This window comes from Stegodyphus dumicola, chromosome 11 (assembly GCF_044657685.1).
Source record: "Stegodyphus dumicola isolate Sdum_Otavi_A_Nest chromosome 11, ASM4465768v1".
Classification (NCBI taxonomy): domain Eukaryota; kingdom Metazoa; phylum Arthropoda; class Arachnida; order Araneae; family Eresidae; genus Stegodyphus; species Stegodyphus dumicola.
The window spans coordinates 104937577-104962833 of record NC_140778.1 but is presented as its reverse complement, the minus strand read 5'-3'; the positions used below and the strand labels follow the sequence as shown (position 1 = coordinate 104962833).

The 25257-nt window shown below is 30.0% G+C and overlaps 1 protein-coding gene across 3 annotated transcripts in view; it reads left to right on the top strand.

The window, feature by feature from the left end:
• The window catches only part of SH3PX1 (sorting nexin 33-like protein SH3PX1), a 71806-nt gene extending 52316 nt beyond the window's left edge, over positions 1–19490 (top strand). For all 3 annotated transcript variants that reach the window (XM_085827035.1, XM_085827036.1, XM_085827037.1), the window contains 6 exons: positions 3365–3468; positions 4049–4126; positions 7673–7749; positions 9819–9908; positions 12625–12831; positions 13613–19490. In XM_085827035.1, the coding sequence (XP_085683161.1) occupies positions 3365–3468; positions 4049–4126; positions 7673–7749; positions 9819–9908; positions 12625–12831; positions 13613–13660 (604 nt within the window). In that variant the 3' untranslated portion in view covers positions 13661–19490. The remainder of the gene's footprint in view (positions 1–3364; positions 3469–4048; positions 4127–7672; positions 7750–9818; positions 9909–12624; positions 12832–13612) is intronic.
• Positions 19491–25257: the final 5767 nt, after the last annotated feature.

The following is a 25257-nucleotide window of genomic DNA, read 5'->3' as shown; positions in this document are numbered from 1 at the left end:
TATCAACTAATTTGTCAATCGAAATTTTTTCGTTTTCAATAACCTCTGTATCAGTTTCTTCTTTATTGGAAGCGAATTATAATGACAAGGAATTTGATTTTTATCATATCAAAGACTGAGTACATCGAGATGAAATACTACATTTAGTAAGGAATTATAAGCGAAATAAAATAAAAACATCTGCCCTGAAGATAAGGATAGTGCTGACAGATTAACTTCCAATTCATTGCGCGGCGTGGCGTTTCGGCGTCTTCCACCCCCCCCCCCCCGGGCCGCAGAGAAGCGTGAAATTGATAAACAGATTTCGGAATGGTTCGAGAAACGAAGGATATGCCTTTATCCGTTTTTTGCAGCAATTCCTTTTTTTTTTTTTTTTTTTTGTTTAATGGACTTCTAAACAAACTTTCGCTTTGTAGATCCTTTACATATTAGCAAATATATATCGGAAATTCTATTTGACATAATCGAACGTTCAAGCTTACTTTTATAAAATTGCTCTAACAGTCTGCAAAAAATAATAAGACGGATCCAATTCGAAGGTTCAGGAACAATGCAATCTGCAACATTAACTGAATTAGATAATTTTAGCTTACCTTATACCGTCTGTTATACATTAAACGCGCAGGCGTAAACGTATTACGCGCACACGCATATTCGCAACCGTAAAAGTTTTCGCGTCGCGTCAAAGCGACGCATGCACAGAAAGTTTGAAGCTTTGAGGTCCGGATTATGAGTGTCCGAATTAACAACTTTTGATTGTATATAAGTCTTAATATATATCGTAAGTTGCACTTTTGAGACATGGTAAACGCAACTTAAATTTTGACAATCGATCCAGTAGAATAAGAGATATATAAAATTGTCTTTTTTTTTTCCTCTAGGTGTATCTGTTTGTATAACATGTTTTAACCTGCCCATTTGAAGGTTAATCGAAATTTTCTGGCAGCAATAATTTTTATTATATATTTTATACTTCTGAATTTTTAATGCTCTTTCTACTTTAAATCTAAAATCTTTGCGTAAAAGGAGCATAATACATTGAAAACTATATAAAAAGGCTTGATGAAATTTTCTGCCTTTTTTGACTTAATATATATTATTTATAAAGCCACTTTATAGCATTTTTATTTAATTTTGTTAACATTTTAGTGCTTTTGTTATGTAGGTTGTGTGTCAGCAGTATTGTTTGAATGATGTGCCACGATTCTTCAGATGTTTTGCTTTGTTGTATTCACATTTTAAAGCTGTCTCATTCAAATTATGCAATGTAATACTTGAAATTTATTTAATTTAGTAATGGATAAGCAATATCGGAACTAAAAAAAAGCTTCTGTTTTTTATGGAATTGTCAGCAGTGAAACATTTTGCAACTTGCTGCTGAAGCCATTATTATGATTTAGGGAAGACTATCCACATCCATGGACTCAGCTTTGATTCTCATATAAAACATGGATGTATGCTTTCTCTCTCTCTCTCTCTTTACTAATGCAATATTAGTTGTTGCATATGATTCAGCCTGTGCTGCAATGTATGTTTATGACTGATAGATTTGGCTATAGTCCAGGCAAATACATGAAAAGCTGTTTGGCAGTTTAAAAAAATAATTTTTTTACTATAATCTTTATTATTTATTTTATCATGTTTGGGTATTAATGTAATTTTCTCTATAATCCTATGTATTAATCAATTAATACAGTTCTTTAATTGATAAGTTTATTTGTAAAAGCAAATTCTAAAGAAGTACAGTCAAAAGTCTTTAATCCAGACCTCAAAGGCGTTGACGTATGTGCATAATACGTTGATGCATGCGCGTTTAATGTATAACGGACGGTATAAGCTAAGCTAAAATTATCTAATCATCTATTTCAGTTAATGTTGCAGATTGCGTTGTTCCTTAATCTTCTAACTGGATCCGGCTTATAATTTTTTGCAGACTGTTAGAGCAATTTTATAAAAGTAAACTTGAACTTTCGATTATGTCAAAAAGAATTTCCGATTCTGGAGCTGCTAAAGGATCTAAAAAGCGAAAGCATGTTTCAATGTCCATCAAACAAAAAGTGAAATTGCTGCAAAAAATGGATAAAGGCATATCCTTTGTTTCTATAACCATTCCGAAATCTATTTATCAATTTCACGCTGCTCTGGAGGGAGAACGTCACGGCGCGCTATGAACTGGAAGTTGATCTGTCAGCACTATCCTTATCTTCCGGGCAGATGTTTTTATTTTATTCGGCTTATAATTCTTTACTAAATGTAGTATTTCATCTCGATGTACTCCGTCTTTGATATGATTTAAATCAAATTCCTCGTCATTATAAATATCAGGAATACACATCAAATAGTTTTCTGGTTGCAATTTTCTAATTTGAATATGTGTAATGTATGCTTTACGCATGTGCACATTGAAAGAAATGTTTAATAAAGTAAACAAATTTTTTTTTGTAAATTTTGATACTCTTTAGATCATAATTGCTCTTTATTTCAGAAATTACGGTTTCATATTTTTAATTATATAATTTCTGCATGCCATCTTACCAGATTTAAACTGATATCTATAATCCGGAAAAACCGATAATCTGGAATCGCCGAAGTCCCGACGAGTGCGGATTAAAGACTTTTGATGGTAGACATTGCAGTTTTCATTGTGTATATCATAAGAGACTATTTTGAACAAAAATTTTTTAAATAAATAATACTTATGGTAATTTGGCATTCAGTTAAGACTTGAACATATCGAATTTCTGAAAAAGTTGAATGGTAATGCATTTGAAAAGCATTATTTGAAATATCTCCTTCCATTGCAATGTATCTTTTGCGGTACTCTGAAAGTTTTTTTTTTTTTTTTTTTTTTTTTTTTAATTCTATTAAAAAATGAGTTTGACTTGATGCATATTCCTCTCAGACTGCTGTAATGGTGCTAAGGACTAAATTTGGACTGTAATGATAGTGTGGCAGTATGTTCCACCAACTTATATGTAATATGCATTATTCTCTATATTCCCTATGAAGCCTGGTGATATGTTAGGAAATTGAGATCTCTCCTGCAACTAAAAACTAAATACAGTCATTCTTTATTCTATGGAATAAGGTTTTTTCTATCTACACATCACTACTATAGGAGCCACACACAATTGACAAGATTGAACTCCTAATGAATTGCAGGTAGCACATGACATTTGAAACATAAAAAATTATTTACTGTGCTACATGAATCATCATAGGCTATATCTGAATGTTTCAAGTTCATTATGTGGTTTCTGAGATGCATGAATATATAATTTTTGCTTCTTGTCTGAAATTATGTACAAATATTATGCTTATGCTGATTAGTTTTACTTTGGACATAATTCTGCCCTCATTGTAGGGAAAAGCAAGTTGATCATTTTCATCGGTTTGTTATGAAAATGGATGATAGCGTAAAGCAGCTGTTCAGTGTAGCTGTTGACCAACATAAAAGATATGCAGGACGTAAGTATCAATTTTATAAATATTTCCCAATCATCTTGATGTGATTAAATTGAAAATATCGAAGTCATATTAATGGAAAATTATCTTATATTCATATTTTAAGTTGTTGTTTTCTACTATGTTGAAAGTAAAGGATCTTTAGTGAAATTTTTGTGTAAGAGTATGAATATTTATTTTCCAAAATATTAATTTATAACTTTTTAGTTTTTCCTCAAAATATGCATTTTATATGAAAAGTTTTATGTGTAAATAGCTGGAATTTTGCATTATCTTCTTTCAGTGGTGGATAATGTGTATTGTTGTTTTATAATAAATGAGAAAAGGCTTTTATAATAAATTTTCTTTGAAAGAATTTGGTATTGTGTAAAGCAAGTCATTCCCCTCCCACTCAGAAACTGATATTTTTTCATAATGTGTTTAAAATTATCCATTAATTTTATTATTTTAAAGCACATATAAGAGTGTAGATGAATCATAAGAAAAAGATGAATTCTCTATGTTGTAATATTGAATTTTATGAAATTATGCATTTAAAATATTGAATTCAATTATCTGGTTTCGCATTTTGTTTTTCCTGTAGCTGTAAGAAAAGAAATTCAAAGAATGTCTGATGCTTTCAAAGACCTAGGAATAGCTTTCCAGATGGATTCATCTCCAAGTAAATATGAATTTCTTTTATATATATATATATGTATATGTGTGTGTGTGTGTGTGATTTATATTTAGTTAAAAATCTGTCTTGTTAGATGAAAATGAAATCTAAAACAGTGCAGCAGCATAAATACAAAACACATGTACAGTCAAAAGTCGTTAATCCGGACGCCTATAATTCGGAATGATCTATAATCCTGACCTCAAAGCTACAAACTTTCTGCGCATGCGTGAATGCATAATGTGTTCGCGCATGCGCATAAACGTTTACGCATGCACATAATTCTTTTACGCATGTGCATAATACGTTTACGCATGCGCGTTTAATGTATAACGGACGGTATAAGCTAAGCTAAAATTATCTATTTCAGTTAATTCCGAAATCTGTTTATCAATTTCACTCTGCTCTGCCGGGGGGGAGGGGGGATGTTGCGGCACGCAATGAACTGGAAGTTGATCTGTCAGCACTATCCTTATCTTCAGGGCAGATGTTTTCATTTTATTCAGCTTGTAATTCCTTACTAAATGTACTATTTCATATCGATGTATTCCGTCTTTGATATGATTTAAATCGAATTCCTCATCATTATAAATATCACGAGTACACATCAAATAGTTTTCTGGTTGCAATATTCTAATTTCGACTATGCGTAATGTATGCTTTACGCATGCGCACGTTGAAAGAAATGTTTAATAAAGTAAACAAATAACTATTAAGCTTTTTTTTTTGGTAAATTTTGATACTCTTTAGATCATAATTGCTCTTTATTTCATAAATTATGGTTTCATATTTTTAATTTTATAATTTCTGCATGCCATCTTATCAGATTTAAACTGATGATCTATAATCCGGAAAAATCGATAATCCGGAATCGACGGAAGTTCCAACGAGTCCGGATTAAAGACTTTTGACTGTATTTTTTTTCCTACCTTAATATAAAAGGTTATTTTCCATTCTATTAATTTTATGAAAATGTAAATATGTAATGTAATACCATTAGAAATAATACTAATCTTTCTCTTATACAAATTTGAATGGAACAATTTCACTTGTATGTAAACTTTCTCTCTCTTCTTTTCTTGTTGTTTCTTTGTTTATTAAGATGCACAATCTGTCCTCCGTATTCCATATTATTATCGAGTGGGACTTACAGAAAAGTTATTAAAAAAACTAAGAAGCAGAGAAAAATCAGTTATATTTACAAAATTTACAAAAGGGAACAACTGTACTTTTATTTGGAATTGATAATGTGGCAGTTCAAAAGATCTGTATAAAATAAAATTACTTGTATTAACTATTTTCCTCACATGAAAAAATGAAAACTTGTACCAAAAAGAATACTGATGGCATTCAAACCCTGATACATTATATGAAAAATAAAGAAATTGCATATTTTTTAATTAAAATAAGTAATTTGCTGCATATAAGTAATAGAGATTGTAAGATAAATACTATCAACATAATACCAATACTAATCAGAAAGAAAATCTATATCCTGTATATAGGATGGAAATTTTTGGGGTAGCAATATCAAACTAGTGTCTTACCAAAATTTTAGACAACAAGCTTCATTTAAAATTAATAGCTGTTTGCTACAAAGAAATCACAAAGTTTTACACGTCTGCCATCCGACATGGCTGGCCCATATTCCCAATTTGCTATCCGAGTCCATATTACTGTACAGCATTTTATGTGCAAAATTTTTTGAAATCTTCAGTAGGCCTAGATTTATTACTGGTTTCAGGCTTAAGTAAAGTGAGCAAATAGTCAAATTCAAATTACTAAGTTTAAGATTATAAGCAGTATTTATAAGCAATAAAATTTAAATCCTAAAAATCAGCTGCAGAATGATTTGTTTTATGTGAATTCAGGTGAACAATAGATGAAGGACAACAGAACTCTTGTGTTTTATTATTTATTTATGGCTTTTTTTTTTCTTAAAAAAATTCTTTAAAGAAATTTTATTTCATAATAAAGGTGCAGCTCAGTGAACTAAATAAGGGTTGTGAATTACATCATTTTAGCAGCATTCACTATCTTGGTGTTAAATCAACTATAAGTAACACTCATATAGACATTTCTCTAATTACATGCTGAATTTTTATGTGACTTAGAAAGTGAAAACAAGGCTAGACGTTTTTGCATTCAGAAGCTCTATGATTATAGTCAAGACATGAAAAACATGTATTTGATATAATAAAATCCTCGTATCTACAAGCATTCCATGTCATGAAATTCCATATAAAAAAAAATAATAATAATATTCTACACACATAAGGATGTACTCATACACAGTTACTTCATTTCTTACATACTAAAACTGTTTCAGAGGGTAACTTCTTTCCAACAATCATTTGAATTCAATTTCTGGTTTTCATCTGCAGTAAAAGTTTATTTTTTTCATTGTAAGGTATGTTTTTAATTTAAGTATCAGATTCTTATTCTTTGCATGTGAAGTTGTAAATTTATTTTTGCTTATCAGTTTCTGATGACATTTTATTAACATTGTTGTCTCCAATTATCCTCATATGATGAACTCTGATCTTCTTTTTACTGATTAATTTGTTTTTATAAATGTTTTGACGTTGTCAGAAATACAATTGCCTGCACTAAATATAACACATGTGAATCATAATCCAAACGTTCTGAATTTCAAGTACAATTGATACCATGACACTGATTGACTTTTGTACAGGTTACAGGTGTGCAATTCACACAGGTATAAGGATATCTTTTGGTTATCATAGGTTACCGGGTGTTAGTTCCACATAGCAATCTAACGCAATCGACACCACTCTGAGTATATTGCATGGAAATTCCATACTGATGACATATTCATATGCCAGATATTGGTATAAGTTCAGTCTCAGCAATTTTAAGCAATATAAACTAAAAAAAAAAAAATCATAAGGATTGTATGCAAGAAATTACATATGATACTAACCATTTGTTTATATAAAATGACAGTTGAAGCTAGTCTGGAAATACAAATACAAGTGTGTAAAACACAATTCTAATTGATGCATATGATCTTAAGTCTGTGTCATTTAAATACAATTTTTCTGTATACTGATGCACTGATTTGCAACTTTAAAATTCTTTCGTACAAAAAAAAAGAGGGGAATACGGTGTATCATATAAAATTCCTTTCCTGGTGTTGCTATCATCCTTCTGAGTTTGTTGGTCGAATTCGGAAATACCCTGCATATATATATATGAGCAAGAAATGATTTACAATTAATATATATATATATATATATGTATATATATATATATTAATTGTAAATCATTTCTTGCTCTTCTTTACATCATATGTAGATCATCATATGTTTTACATAAATTACATCTCTTTATTTATTTATGCATTACATATTTATTTATTTTTCTCAAGTTAGGGAGGAGTCACTTCAATTTTTTTTATTTGTGAAATTTATTTACAAATTGAAGTTAATTAGAATTATAATTTTTCAGAAATTTTTTAACTTATAGTCTATTTTTTATGTATAATTATTATTTATAGAAAATTTCATACTAGTATTCCTCTCTCCCCAGGTTCAGATCCTCTAACAGCAGCCATAAAACATACTGCAGGTGTTTATGAAGAACTGGGGAAAATGTATGAAGATCAGGTGAGTTCATAATATGAGGTTAACATTTGTGTTTATTAATTGCTTTTTTCCATGAATATGTTCTATTTTTCTCTGTGGAATCGATATTTGATAAAATTCAGTGTATTCTCGTTTTTTGGAAATTCAGAGATTGTAGTTGTAAATACCCCCCCACACACACACACAGGCTGCTCTCCCTTAAAATTGGGGTGGAAAGTATCAGTACAACCTCTCTTTGGAATAACCTCTGGCAACCATTGTTCCATGTAAATGGACATGGAAACAACTACAATTCAAAATATTTTTATATAACAAAATTATGTTTTTCCATGTATCCTAAAATAGTCATTTGACTCTTCTTATCCTCTTCTCCTCAAGTGAGTGGTTTTTAAACTAATTCGGACAAATTTTAGGTGAACGTTACATTATGCAGAATAATACTTTCCCTGAAAAATTTTTAATGAAATAAAGAGCTGCATACTGATTGGAGATTTCTATATAGATGTCATATTCAAAAACTTTAAATTGATGTATTTTTGTTAAGATATATCATATGAACGAGGTTATAATAACCTGAAAGCCTTGTTTGGTTTATTTCTTAATACAGATCCAGAGATGTCCAGTTATTCAGTCTTTTTGAAAAACCATGTGTATAAATTTATCTCATTTTTCAAACATCATCATTGCTATTTGTGAATATTTGTTCAGTAATAATCTTTTCATCAGGGGTTACTGTACTCACATGCATAATGTTAAAGCCATATTAATCTGTGTTCAACTAATGATAGGGTTATAGAGAACATAATAACAAATGGCAAACAATTTGTTCAACATTTTTATAATGTTGAATAAATTTCTTCAGCATTATTAAAATGCTGAAGAAAATATTTCAAAAGATGAACTAAATTCATGAAAATTGTCATCAACAAACTTGTGTGTTTGTCATAATTTTGAAAATTTATTGCTTTTATTAAGACTTTTTTTTTTTTTTTCAGATAAGCAAAATTTGAATGCAAAATTTTAATATTCTGTTCTAGTCATTGTTAAATATGTTATTTATTTACCATCAGATGAGCAGCTGCACAGCCTTAAGACATTCAGCTTTTATGCTCAACTTGTGAAATCATTTACCAACTGTGTTGTTATATATAAAATTCAATAAGTTTTAGAATTTTGATAATTACATAATAAAAATTAAATATCAAGAAATAAATATATAAATATATAAATACATAAATAGATACAATTAAAAAATTAAAAATTTAGAATTAGATAAATGTCTAAATACAATGTTGTTATATATGAAGTCAATATAATAATAGAATTTTGAGAATTATATAATAAAAAGTTTAAAAAATTAAATATATAAATACATGATACCTAAATAAATATATAAGTAAATGAAACATAAGTACATAAGTAAATACTTAAAAAGTTATACTTAATAAGTAAATACTTTAAAAATGAAACATAAATAATACATAAGTAAATACTTAACAAATTTTGAAAATGATGTACATTATGTATGCGAATAGAAGGGCTAATAAGTTTTGTAAAGAGTTTAGAATAAGAATATAGTTTTTGATTAGAGAGTTCTTGAATGGAGAGTGAAGAGTACATGAATAAAAGTTCATCAGAAATAGTTTTTGAATGAATTAGGATGACTTGAATGAAAAGTTCTTAGAAGTTCTTGATAGAGAGTAATTCTTGAATAAAAGTCTTGACTAGTAATCTTGAGTTGAGACTTGATTAATATATTTAAGATTCATATATTAAGGAGACAGAAAATATTCCTGAATTCTTGATTCAAGTTATAAGATCTTGAAGATGTACTTAAATAAGAATGGTCTTGAGTGAAAGCATGGAAATGTATTTTTAAGAAGTAATTAAAATGAGATAGTAAAAAGAATGGCGTATTAAGTAAGGTAAATGAACATAGATAATATGATTTCAAGTTCCTTTAAGATTATCGATGTTTGCAGGAATATAATTTATTATATTTTGAAGTTGATTTCTTAGAATATTACTTTCTAATATATATGAGCAATATATGTTACTTTTTAATATATTAAAAAATATGTTTTCTTTAGCCTAAATATGATGTAGAACCAATGGCAGATGTCTTACATGAATACAAAGGGATGTTATCTGCTTGGCCTGATGTAATACATATTCAAAAGGTGTGATTTTCTTCCCTTAAACAGATATGCTAATTTGTGCTTGTATATATATAAATATGATAGAAAAGAAGCCTAAATGGAATAATATTTCAGTTTTCTCAGAATGCAATTTTTAATACTGTAATATAATTTTGTTGTTGTTTATATTGGTAAAACTTTAGATATCTAGATTAATTGGACCACAACCCATCCAAATATTTAAAAAAATGAATAATTGAATATCTTTATTATATAGACCAAATACCAATCTACTTTAATGCATATATTTATCTTGCTATTGTATGCTATGGTAATAAGATTATGCAGAAGTAATAAAATTATCATGAAACAAAATGCAAGATGTTTTAGACAAAATTATAGTGTGCTTAATACTAATTTAATATATCTAAAAAATATGTGCTGTATTGTATACAGTGCTTTTTATTTTATTTAAATAAATATATTATATACATTAGTAACAATCTTAAACCTCTGAGTAGCCATTGCCTTTCTAGATCTACTTAAAAAGCATGAAGCATTTATTAACTAAATTTATATTATTGCTTATTTTCTTTTTGTTTTCTCAGCAGTTCCATTCATTAAGATAATATTGAGATCATTGAAGAATGTTTTTCCAAGGTACTTTAAATAAAAGGCAGCATATTCAAGGTATTTTAATAAAATGCCAAATAACAAAAAGTCTTGTGATAAGACGGCGGTGCTGCTCAGAAAGTTAATTTTACTTAACTTAGGTTGAGCAAGCACTTTGAACAATTGGTCTTCTATTAATGTATGGTGTCACATATAAATTGAATTAATATAGTTTATTAATATTTTTTATGTGTTGGAGATATGTATTTGTATGACTGGCTCAGAATGACATAAGTATCCCTTATTAAATTATCTGGCAATGTAGCATCTTTTTTAAAACATTTCAGCTCCAGTAATTTTAAGTTTCATAATTTGATCTACTTACGTGTTTTGATATACTTATTTAAGTTTCATAATTTGATATATTTATGATATACTTATGTGTGATGTTCAGATTTATAATAAATTTTATTCTTTAAATTGCTTTTTTTTTTATATGCAAAATCCAAATCAGTTTTTTAAATAAAGTGTTTTTTAATAGAATGTGCTTAACTGTTGACTAAATATGATAAATACAATGTATACAAGGTTTGATTTTAGATAACATTGGAACTTATTAGTCATCATAAAAACAGACAAAAAGAAATAATTTTGAAAGCTATGTAAATGATACACACATATGCATGTAAGCAGTATTAACTGTTAAAAATATTTTTGTGGAAGTCCCAAGTTGCAATCACAGAGTGCCCAAATAATGTTGGAGGAATGTTTTCAAGTGTAAATTACATTTTGAAGTTAGAGAATAATTTTTCCACTTCTTGAAGGATTTTTTTCGCCATTTATTATTCATTGTCACCAAGGGGCAACACTGCGCAAAACTTTGTTTTCTTAAGTGAAATGAATGTCTTTTTGATAATGTATGTAAGTTATTCCTTATTTTTTTATTTCATATTTTTTTTAATTTCTGTCTGAATTTCTCTGTGATAAGGTTTGGTTAATTTTTTACAAGTATTTAACAACAACAACAAAAAAAAAAGGTGTCACGGCCTTACATAAAAAGGAAGTTTTCTAAAAAAATTGAATGATGTTATGGATTATGACTAATAAAGTTGTGAAAATAAAGTTGATAACATTATTAACCCTATAAGAAATATGGGTTATTCTTTGGATTATGGTAACTTGGAGATTTTTTGGCGAAAATTTGGCAACCAACCCTGCTACAGCACCTGCTAGTTTTGTTTGTTTTGGACGCCATTTTGTTTTCACGAAGTAAAGGCATTTTTTTTTTTTCTACTCAACATTTTTTCCAACAATCTGCTAGCCGAATTACGCTTATACTAGAACTTTTATGGAAAAAAAATGGTTAATCATGACGAAGATTAGGTGCGAAAATGGGAGAAAGTGCAGAATCGCAAACTGCTTGTCACATTTTGAAGAATTGCACATACACAGTATCATCTATGTACACGTCAACATATTTTCACTTAAAAAAAATCCCAGAATTGCACAAAAATGGCATTGCGCACACTCTTGACTTTATCCATGTACACTGCTAAAGTCCTAGCTAGCAACCTTTATCGCCTTACCAAAATGTCACCAAACTACCTGTTACCATATTCCAAAGATTAGCTGAAGTATGTTTATAATGCAAGTGTACAGGTGATAATGATAGCAAATATGACAGTGTTTAATCTGAAAGCTATCAAATTAGTTGTGTGTACTAAGTGTGTAAAATTCATGGATTACAAATGTTGAAATTTTTTTGCTAAAAGTTATTTTAAAAACATTATGTAGTGGGGTTTTTAATCTAATTATTCATATTATTATAAACTAGCATCTTTTATTCAATTATTTGTATTACTAAATAATGTAATGAAATTTGCTTTGATTAAAAAAAAGTTTAAAGCTTTTTTTTTTTTTTTTTTTTTTTTTTCCAGCTGTGAATAATTGAAAAATTATTTATTTGCTTTCTGATAACTCTATCAAAATACAATGTATTTTCACTCAGAATATCAGTAATAATTGAAAAATATGAGTTATAGAATAGGGTTACACTTAATTTTTTGATTTTGTCATTAATCCTATCATTTCTTTTAGACATTTGTTCTAAGCTAGTGTTTTATTCAGTATGTTATATTTTTTTTAGTCTGCATTGAATAAAGTGTCAGAACATAAAAAGTTATCTGAAGAAGGAAAACTGAGCTCAGACAATGTAGCAGCTATCAGCCAACGTACTGATGTTATATCTTATGCAGCATTGGCTGAAATGAATCACTTTCAACGGGAAAGAGTAGCTTATTTTAAAAGTATGATGGAAACGTATCTTACTGCTCAAATCGATTTCTATCAGCGAGTGAGTATATAATCTTCAATTCAATTGTAAAAGCTGGAATGTGTGTGTTGAATTTAATATCATAGCAAATATTTTATATTTGTAAATCAAATTCTGATGCATGCAGTTGTTTTCATTAAAATCTCTAAAATATTTATATTTTAGTCATATCTTAATTATTACATGAAATATTTTATGTTAAGTGTACATTTTATAAATAAAACCTGTTTTTCAAAATTTTAAATATTTTATAAATACAATTTATTTATGGGGAAAATATTTTTTATAAATAAATATAAAACATAATTTGTAATTCACATTTTTGTAGAAATAAATGTTTTCTTGTCTTTAAAGTCTCTGAAAAATATGTTTAAAAGCTATGTGTATTTTAGGTGTAATATTTCATTTCAATACATTTGAATTTAATGTCATATCAAATATTTTCAATTAATAAATTAAGGGCACATGTCTACATTTTTAAATGTTTTCATAAAAATATCTTAATGTATTTAATGGGCCCACCAGCGGCCGAGTGGTAAAGTTGCTGAACACTGGTAGTTCGGTTCGAGGTTCGAATTCCGCGAACGGGCTGGCTGCATGGGCGTTTTCGTGGTTTTTCCAATGTGTAACGTGTATACGAGCCAATTTCCCTTAGAAAGTCCTCCATGAAGGCATCCCTCCCCTTAGGCAGATAACCTTCGAGGCTTTGCCATAATCACACACACAGTTAATGTATTTAAGATTTTGATGCATTTCTTAATAATGCAATTTTGTTCTAATTATTGATTTGTTTCACTTTCAGATTACTCAAAAGCTTCAAGAAACGTTAGCAATGTACCAGAATTCGTAATTTTAACTGTTGAATTTGGTGAGGTGTAGTAAACATCTCAGGATGAATTGATTAGGTATAATTGTTGAATTTTGCTGGACAATCTATCCTGTTTTGAATTTAATTGTTTTACAAATTTACTTAATAGCTTATTCAAAGATTTGCAGCTTGTGAAGTTATTAAAAAACATGAGCTTATTTATGTATTTTGTATATGCTGCAAACTTGTTGTATTCTCCTAAATGAATTTTTGAAAGTTTATAATATTATCAAGAATTCTTTTAGGAGACATTTATTTATATATTATGTATTATGTTAGAGATATTTGTCTCCTTATATGTAAATCTGCTTTTGGGAGACAACTAAGCTCTGCTTTAACATATTTTAGTGTATTTTTATAAAGTTCAGATTGTAATATGTGTTGGTTAAAATCATGAAAAATTGCAGGTAACAGCTATAGCTTAATTATGTGTTTTTTGCTTTAATAAAGTAATTGTAATTAAATAATTGTTTTTGTTTGCTAGAAACAAACAATACAAAATAAGTGTGCTATATGAGTAAATTTTTGTATATTTGTAAAATTTGGTTTTTTGTTAAGTTGTGACAGTGTAGGTAAATGGCTTAAAAATGCCGAAATTGAATCTGTAAACTTGTTTTGAAGATTTGGTATTTTCTATTTCAGATATATATATATATATATGTATTTCTAGTGTAATGTTTTTGAAGAAAATCTCATTTTTCTAACCTGTCATTATAAAATTGTCAAAATGTTTTCTCTTTGTGTTGAACTCTGATGTATTTTTGAAAAGATGTTTTCAGATATTAATTGAAATCTTTTCTTTTAAAAGTTCTGCGAGGTAGAAGATGTTCATTTCATTTTTATTTAGGTTTAAAAAAATTATTGCTACTGTACTTAATATTTAGTCTTGAACTTTCATGTATGCTATTTTTATAAATTAAATAATATTAATGTTAAAAAATCCCTTTGCTTATGTATTTATTCTCTCTTGTGTTATGATTTCATGATGGAAGTTGAGTGAAGTGGGCATTCATAATATTTATCTATCTTTTGTGATGAGCAAATGTTGAAGTGTTATTAATGTCAGTATTATGTTTGTTAAATACTGCCTTTTGTAATAACTTATGTAATGGAGAATGTACATATATTTTCTCCTCCATAAAATTTTGAACTTTAAGATATTTTTTAATCTTCAAATAAAGTAATATAATTGCACTGTAATATCTGAGATATTTTTAATAAAGGACTTTGATGTAGAAGATTAAGTGGTATCACTTAGGTATAAAAGTAGTTTTGATTTTAAAATACTAAATGAATGTCTTATGTAAATATGTAATAATCCATATAGCGTTCATTGTTTAATAGTGATTTATTGTAAAGCCTTGTTAATTCTATTTATTATGAAATGCTGTTGGTTTTATTCAAAATTTCTTAAGCTATATTTTAAGAATTCAAATGGCCTTGTCATTTAGGGAGTTCTGATAAAAAATGCAGCAAAAGATGGACAATCGTATGAGTAATAGCAAACAATGTAAATACAGTACTAAAAAGATATATTTTATTGATTTGTTTTATATATATAATATTAGCATGTTTGAGATTGTATATTCTGTATTTTAAGAAGCAATGATATTGACATCATTAGAATTTTCAAGTAATTTTATATTGAAAAGCATTACATTTTGAAAATTAATAGAAAAGACAATGAAAAGCCTATGAAATGAATTTTCTTTTGTTATGTATAACATGCATGTTTATACTGTTGCATTTTGTGGTGAAGTGGCACATGTAAACTATTTTTAAAATTTGTGAGTAAAGGCCAAAAATATTTTATTTATAAGGTAATTATAAAATTCAAGTATTAGAATTTACTGTATGAAGTATGGTTATCTCTGTATGTACATCTGCATATTGTGTAATTCATAGTGTTGAAGCTTCTTTTAAACTAATGCTATATGTTATTATTTGAAAGAAGGGACCATCATATTTTTCTTTTACTTTTGATTTCAATGGGTTATGCTTTCTTTTTTTCATTTATCATATATCATAACTTATGTTTTGCTTGTGAAAATCTCATTTTACTTATGCATTCTTATTTGCTAGTCAGAGAAGAAAAATTTATTTATGTATTTGTGACTTAAAGCACATACCATTTTGATTTTTGTATGTTAGTGTTGTAGATCCATCAATTTATAATTATTACTTGCAGAATGACTTCACTCTCAAATAGTTACTATTTTATATATGTTTACTTGCACATACATTCTGATTTTTGTAAAAAGTGCTTCCTTATATCAGATATATTAGTCTTTTTATAAAGAGCTATAAAAATAAAATTTCTTCAAAGAGTTGTTTTATTTATTATTTTCATTTAAATATTATTGAAATGTAACAAAATGAATTTCATTCAGTGTTATCCTGATGTATATGTTTTAATGAAAAATGTATTTCTCTGAGCTATAATTTTGATTTATTCTGTTATACAATTTCTTTCTGTAATATGAATACGAGTAAGATGTTTTCATGTATATAAGCTGCAAACTTACTATTTTATGTAATGAAGTTGTCATTTAGTATCTTCTGTATTCAAAAATTGGCATGAATTGATTACAACTTCAGTTAATTTTAATGAAATTATTAAGGAAATCTTCCCAATTTTATTATGTGACTGATTTTAATGAATATAAAAGTCACTTTTACATATTATTTTGATACAAGTGAAAGAAAACAAATTTACAGCACATGTACATGTGTTGTAGTATCTTAAACAAGACTATATGTCCTGGGTGTTTAAAAAAGGCTACATAACTCAATATCTGTTAAATAGTTGGTTATAAACTTAAGATCCCAGTTTAAGAAATAAATCAAATAGCTTTCTAAAAATCACAGTTCTGATCATATATTATTTATTAAAAATATACAGAGGAATTTTGATTTGCATTGATTTTAAAACCATGGTAATTGTGAATAATAGAAACTCTGCCCATGGCTACTGCCAGATAATACAATAGGTAATAAAGCTCACATTTTTAGATACCACATTTTACAGTACAGGTAAAAAATGTGATGGTTGTGTCATGTTCATGGGAACCCAAAATTGATCACAGAGGACCACGTGTAGACAAAATATATTAAGCTATCTCAGTGATGTTAAAAACTGATTAAAATTGAAAATTGGTTTCTTAAAGCTTTTGAACTTGCTCACTGTTATGTACAGTAGAAATATAACATTTAAAATAAATCTAAAGCAATAACAACATCTAACATGTTAATAATCTAAACATGTTAGATATTGGATACCTTAAATTTTTCTAGAGTGTTCTAATTTTCAGCTTGATTAAAATAAAAGTGTGTTACTATATTTTTTAATTATTTCAAAAGCCTAAAGAGTTGTATGAAAAATGCAGTACATAGTCCTATAACAAGACAATTATTTATTCCTTCATATATTGTGTAATTAATAGTTCAAATTTAAAATACATATGTCATAGGAATATATCACTAAATGTGTAATTGTATAGACCTACATTACTTGTTCATTTGGGTGATAAATTGCCCTTTTTACCTTTGTAGGAATTTTTTATGGCAATGTTATAAATCTTGCATAGAAACAATAGTTTGCAGCTTGTCCTTGTGACCAATTCAGTGCACTTAAAAAGTATAATTTCAATTTCATTGTGACTAATTATTAAAGGTACCTTTTAAAATTTTATATGCAATCCCTCAGAATTTTGGTAAATATTTGAGATTTTTTATTTTATCTTTATGGAGCCTGTATAAAAAGGGTTTCTTGAAAGATAGCAAATAATCAGAATTGTCATATTATATTCATTCTTAAAAGTGAAAAGGTGGATTCACAAAAAGATCTTCAATAGCTATTTAATGATGCACACGCTTTTAACTTTATGAAACACTTTGTGTAACATATGTGTAGCATAACTAGAATATCGTTTATGTTCTAATTCAGAAGTCAAACAACAAAAATCAGCGTTATATTTACAAAATTTTCACAGCTTTTTAAACATTTCTGTGAAAATTTTGTAAATATAACGCTGATTTTTGTTGTTTGACTTCTGAATTAGTATTTATTCAGTGTGTTATTGTGTCTTAATCATTTATGTTATTAACTTTTGTGCAGTAATATGTTGTGAAAACCACTTTAAGTTTAATTTAAAAAATATGGATCAATTGAAAAATATTTAATTATGCATTTAATGCAGAAAGTTACTTGCGGTGTATAAATTAATACAGGTTATTTTATGTAAGTTTTCCATAATTTAACCCCTTTGAGCTGGGTAGCGAAAACGCGCGCTCTTCGCGGAGGCCGGCAGTGTCTTACGCGTGCGTCTCTCCAGGGCCTGGAGCTTTTTTGCTACTAAGCCTAAATCCATGAAATTTCCGAAGTATCAACACATTGTTTAATAATGCTCTATAGAGTATTTAACGGCTTATGCTTTATAGATATTTATATATATATACTTTAATTACCTTATTTCTTGTTTAAATGCATATTTTACACATTTTATTTTAATTACTCACCATTTTATGACTTTTAACATTATACATCTGAAAACTAAATATAGTACTTAAAATTCTCTTTTATTATGAAAAATTTGAAAACTGGGATCTACACAGAGTCCTACGTTACATTCCTTGCACTCATAATAACTCATTTGCCGTTTTGGAGGATTTTTCCGGGAATGTGAACAAACAAAGCATCGTTGTCTCATTTTCTTATCAGTCTCTTCTGAACAAAGTTTTGGAAAATGTCTTTCAGTTAATCTTTCAGAATCAATATTTGAAATATTTTGCATTTCATGCTATTTCATGCTCTGTTAAACATTTTCGACGTTTTGACATTGCAACGGTAAAAACAGAAAGAATTCACGTCTAACAAGATCTAATCATTTTTTAAAAACTGAACTGCAAACCGAAATACTCAACGCTTTAGCGCATATAAAACTTCTACTTACAATAAACAACTACCACGTGCGAATAAAGTGCAATTTAAAGAGACGTAATAAGTCACGCCATTCGGAAACATTTAGTTCCCCCTTTTGTTTATATAATCAAAAACACGTGTATGTGAGTCATGCTTCTCTCATTTCGAGTAGAAGGTCTAATGTACATGTACCTGAAACCATATGGACGTACAGTGCCATCTTGTGGCAGAAATTATAGTTTGAAAAACGTTCCAGGACACTGGCACAAATACGTGACAGTCGGTAGTAAACGGGAAAAGGCTCTGTCACGCCTGCGTGTCGGCCGGGAGGTGAGTGTGTTCGTTGCTGGCACGAAGGGGTTAATGAATGTTTAAAAAGCTGGTAAAAGAGAAAAATATTCTATTTTCTCCTAAAGTTAATAATAATTGTAGAATTCTTATTGAACATTAAAATAACATGAAAATTAATTTTAGTTTTAAATTATTTCAATTCAACTAAAACTGCACTCTTGTTCTGAAGAATGTGTGTTTCTTACATAATCTGGAAGATTATCATTCAAATGTTCATTGCATAATCTGAAAGGTTATAGTCCAAATGCGAGTTCAGTTTGAATGTCATTACACCCTGTTATTCAAAGCACATAAGAATATCTTTCTCAAATATGATTTCCATCTACATCTCATAGTTACATCAAATTATGCTGTATAAAGTTGCATTATTTTTATATGGAATGTTTGAACTGTGCTTGGTACTTTTTGAATTTGGTAAAAGACTAACATAGGAAAATTAAACTTTGAGTAATCAAAAAAATACCAGTGTTCAAAAATTGCTAAAATGTTTATATCATAACTAGAAGAAATAAAATGTGACTGCATCTTGCATTATAATAATTTTCTGAATGAAAAATTTGTTCAGTTCACTGTCAAGTATAGCAAGAAAATTTTTCATTTAAAATCTTATTTAAAACAATCAGAAGCTCAAACTGGCATAGAACTGACATTGAATAAGTGAATATGAGAAATATTTGTACTCATTTCTCATGCATTCCTGTTGATTTATTCAAACAAACAAAATATGTATCTCTAATGTTATAGTGAACAGTTGACTAGCCAAGTCATAGTACGATTGCATTTTAAATAAATATTCTTTAGTTTAAAAAGGGAAACTTCATATTTAATTGATTATGATCACATTTGTTTAAAATACAATATTACTTTATTAAGTAATTACTTTTAACTTTACAAGTAGATTTTTAATGTATCTGGTTAAATTTAGAAAGCAACAGTTTCTCAGTCATGTCATGATTGAATGCATAGTATGCATCATTCTTATCATAGAAGACTTAATTTCCCAAGGAACAGATTATAATCTCTTAAGTTAACGTGATATTAAAATCAACCAAAGCATAAAAGTGATTTTGTAATCTTTGAAATAAAGATTTTCCATTTGATTTAGATAAAATTCTTAAAAATTATTGAAAATCAATTTCTAATGTATTCTTTTCAAAATTACATACATCATGAGAATAAACATTGCTTACAAATCATAAAATATTAAATGAATGAAAGTATTGAGAAATCAGATCAAAAGCAAAGGTTGAATCAAACGTTCACCACAGAAAACATCGTACCTTACAATGACTTAAATTGATAAATAATATAAAATTAGCCCATCTGGTATACATTAGTGTGTATATTGAAATTGAAAAATATTAATGAATTGTTTTCTCCTTAATTAACTATTGAAACAAAAAAATGGTTTTATTCTGCATTTTGAATGCTTTCCAGGCTTAAAGACTGGAACTCGACTGATGAGTTTATTTTATTTTACTCTAGTTGGTTCAAAAATGTACAATTGTTTCACTTCTTTTGCGTGATTGGGCCAGTTTTCGTCTTTTAATGCTTAGCTTTTTGCATGTATTTTACTGTTTATTTGATAATTTTATTGATGTACAAGTAGTTAAAACGTTTTTTACCATAAAATGATTGTGGTTTGAAAATTGCATGCAGCTGCTTTCTTACAACTTAGATCGTGATTGAAATTGGAATATGAAAGTGTTTATGAACGAGTGTGAAGTAGTGAAAGTTCTCTAAATGACTTCAATAGTATACAAAGCACATTAGCGAAGATACAAATTTACAATTGCAGTTGCATATTATCATTTAATTGACCGAAAGGCATGCAACAGTAGAAAGTAAAGGAAAGGACTTTGTTGGTATTTATGATCTCCAATAAGACTAGTAGGAAGACATTTTTAGAGGGATTTTATCTACCAAAAAATAAAGACCCACAAGGCAGTGATATGTATCTTCACTGGGGGAAAAAAATATCACAACAGCAAAAGAATTAGAAAAGAGACTTTATATTTTTATTTAGACTGTCTCTCTCGCCTTGTTTTAAAAAATATGCTAAATCTGAACTTTGAAATGAAAAAGGCTAAGTAAATGTAACTATAGTAATTGTACTTTTTTATGTATACAATTGTAACTTTCCTGAAAGACAACTTCCAGGAAAAATATTTTTTTATTTGCGGTACAAAGATACTCTAAATGTGAAAAAAATAAATGATAATTTTAATAACATTTTCTACTTATAAAAAAAAATGAACAAAAAAAATATGACGTTTTTGTATCGGAACTCTAAAAAAAAGCAACAGTTAAGTGGTTTGAAGTCTAAGTGACCAAGGGAAAACAAATTTATAAATTACAGAACAAATTCATGCCTGTTATAATCTCTCCACCCCCTTCTTTATAAAACATAAAAGTTCTCAGAAATCATCCATTATTCTGTTAAGTTTCAGTAAAGTATTCCATCCCTTTACAAGAAATATCAAAAAGCATATAGAAATTTCATCGCATTTTTTCTCCTATATTCAGAAATGTGTCTCGTATGGAACTGCCAAAACCTGTGCATTTTTATCTTATTGATATATACACTCTTTTGCAAAAAAATCCAAGCACCATGAAGGAAGTCGTTGTTTTTGATGAAATTGAATATGTGTATAGCTCATGCACAGATAATGATTAAAAAATGAAGGTCAGAGTACCTGTTCACTGTTCACAATCACCCATTGAGTGTCCAAATTAGTAGTTGGTCGAATCGCCCCTGGCGGCAATGCATGCTTGAATTCATCGAGGCCAGGAGTGGTGGATGTTCCTAATGTCATCCTGCGATATATTCTGCCAGAGATTCATCAGTTGTCGCTCCAAATATGCGATATTCTGTGGTGCCCGAATCTGGCGGCCTACTGTCCCCCAGATATGCTCGATTGGTGAAAAGTCTGGTGACCTTGCTGTCGAAGGAAAAGAGTGTCAACCGCACGGAGACAGTCCAGTGGTATGTGGCCTGGCATTATCTTGCTGTAAAATGGCCCCAGGATGACGTACCATGAAGGGTAATGCAACCAGCCGCAGTATGGTAATAACATATCGTTGAGCTGTTAAAGATGTACGGAGGATGACCTGCTGTCATAAGAAATAACGCCCCACTCCAGAGTTATGGCTGTATGTCTTTGTAAAACAAAGGCTGATTGGTACCGCTGGTCCCATCCTCTTTAGACACGAACAGGGTGGTCATCTGCTTCAAGAGTGAAGCGAAATTCATCGCTGAACACTATACGATGCCAGTCTGATGGCAGCCATGATGATCGGCTGCGACACCATTCCAGACGACTCCGCCGATATTGTCGGGTCAAAGGCAAACGTCTTAAAGGCCTCTGTGAGCGTAACCCCGCTTCAGACAAGCGCCGTGAGATGGTAGACGTGGCTGTAGTGCGTTGAATAGTCGACAATGATACCGTTGGGGCGGTTCCGGCCTGGCGAACAATCATGCTACCTTGCCTCGCATTTGTGCTCCTTGGCCTTCCAAAGCCGTCATTTCGTCGGCAATTTCCTTGTAGGAACCATTGCTGCCAACATCTTTGCGCAGCAGTGTCTGTACGCTGCAGGTGGCCGGCTATTCACCTCGACCACGTTCGAAGTCGTTTAGTTGTCTGTAAGGTCCTTGATATCTTCGTAATGGCATCTTTAGTTGCTTCTTTACGGAATTACAATGGCAGCAACCAAAAAAAAAAAATTATAAATTTTCCGCCTCTGTTACTGGTTTTATACTTTGCGAAATGCGCACTATGATCGCAATTCCTGTTCATTTGCCTTGAAACTTTGATCATTTGCATGTTCGATCAAGATGTTTTTGCATACCAAATTTCGTCACGGTTGCAAGTCCTTCTTGGTGCTTCGATTTTTTTTTTTTTTTTTTCAAAAGAGTGTATATAATAAGTTGTATCACTTTGAAGTAAACTGAGTAAATCTATAAAATTATAGTAGTAGTATTCATTTGACTTCAAGAATTCTGCAGTCACGTTTTAAGAAACAACGTTGGCAATAACAACAGCTAATATAACACTCCACTGTGCGTTTGTACTGAAAGTTAAACCCTAAAACATTCAAATTTGAAAGAATTTTATATAAAAGTAACTTTACTTTAAAAAATATGCAAGATAATTCATCAATATCCTTTAAAAGGAAAGTATAAATATATGTTATATATAATGTATATAAACAACACACGTTATTATTATTATTATTGGGTTCCTATTCGATCAGGAAACGGATCTCTTTATTCATAATTGGAGTTTGAGATGATTTATTTGAAAAATATGTTTATGAAGAAATAAATAGAAGCAAGTTTGAATGAGTAGTCTGTAAAAAGTCCGCAACATAAGTACCTCATTAAAAACATGTTGTGTCTAAATTATTATGTTAAATTTATTTCACGATGCCTTTCTTCAGTGTTATATTTAGCTTTACGGCTGCGACCGAAAAGTGTCTCAGAGTATTTTTCAGTAATCGGTACTGTTATTAATTACCGGGTTGAATTCTTGTCCTGAACACCGTCGAAAGAAATGCTAAGACAATTAATATAATTCAATCAACAACTAATACAGTAATAGAGATACTGTTAAGTGATTATACTGGCGGGGGGGGACCTTCTGTTTGTTTATTTAATAAGCATGGGGAAAACACTGGAATAAGAGAGAAAGGCACGAGGAAAACATCCCACTGGAATTTAGAATCAGAATGAATCGAGCGTTACATTTACAGCTATGCATGAAAGTAATAATACATATTTAATCACTTTTCAGAAATAAAAAAAGTATCTAATAAACGCGCTGGGAATTCGAAATAGTTAATTTAAGATAGCTTTCCGCTTGTGGACAGGTATAGGTACAGGTTGAAGCAAGACTGACACTCTGTGCATTTTCGAAGACACATAATGATATCGTTGGGCCTTACTAACTGTTGAGCTTTGTCTCAGATTTGATGGATAACATTCGGGAGGCGGTCCCATAGTTTCCCACGCATCTTTCCGTACCACCAACGAAACGAGTAGGTTTTCGGCTAGATGTGTATTTTTAGTGTCCCCTTGCCGCACAGCCACTATAGGTGTATATAAAATGAAGCTTCGATTCGAGCCCACTAACCACTGTATTGCTTGGGCGTCTTCGCCTTTCGCCTTCGGGCAGGACGAAATTAAATGAAGAACAGGAGAAGGGCGAGGTACAGAAATGTGCGAAAAATTTTTCGAAATAACAGTTCAATCATGCTTGTGAATAATGTTCTTGTAATTATTTTCTTTCTGCCTGAAGACTTTTACTTTGAAATAGGATATTCAAGGTCATGTTGAACACCCAACTTGAACCCAACTCATGAGAACGACAGCTGCCGCATGAGGTTCGCGTCGCGTAATTCCCCCCCTCCCTTTCCGTTTTGCGTGTTTGGCTTCGTGAAAAATGCGCGAATGAATTCTAACTACAGTCTTTAATGATGGAAAAAATAACTGCTTTGCTGTGTTGTGATTACAGGGGTTAACGATCGTAGCTCGAAGCGGTTAGCAATGGCCTTGAAGTGCCTGTTTAGAAACACACAAACAGTGCTTATTAGAAAGAACCACATTCTTGTATTGTCATGCTTCATCAAGTATGCCGTGAAAAGTTGATTTTGATGGGGGACGGGAAGAATTAATGGCTTAGAAAATGGATACACATGCATAGAGATCACGTCGTGTGTGCTGGTTGGTATATAGTTCGTTGCTCGTGTCGCCATCTATTAGCACCACCGAGAAGTGAAGCAGTGGATGAATTTCGCATGCCCTTGAAGATAAATTACATTAGTGTTCGATCATGGGTTTATTAAATAGCAGTCTAATAGCATACCTTTGTTTCAAAAGGCCTCCCGAATTCGAACTACTTTTCAATGTAAGCGTTTAATTAGTTCTCGAGATCGCTACACATGTACTGCGGCAAGAGAAGATATTATTCTCGAATATCACGAATTAGTCATTGCTGATCTGTTCAGACTAGGGCTTATCTGAGCTAAGCGAAACAACTTACATAACCGGCCCATCTCAAAAGTCTGTTTTCCCCCACATTGCAGCGAGTTGAAAAATCTGAACAGCACGCACAACGGAGCTAGCCGATACATGGAACTGACTCCGTTAGCTCAGACTGAAAAGGTGAGGACACGGAATATAAGGAGTCATTATACTCCGTGGGTGTGGTACTACAAGCGGGAGGGGAAAAAGTCAGCTTCTTTTAAAAGGCGTGAACTAATCGAAAAGTGTGTGTTTACGTTATCAGGCTTCGAGGCTAGACTGAAC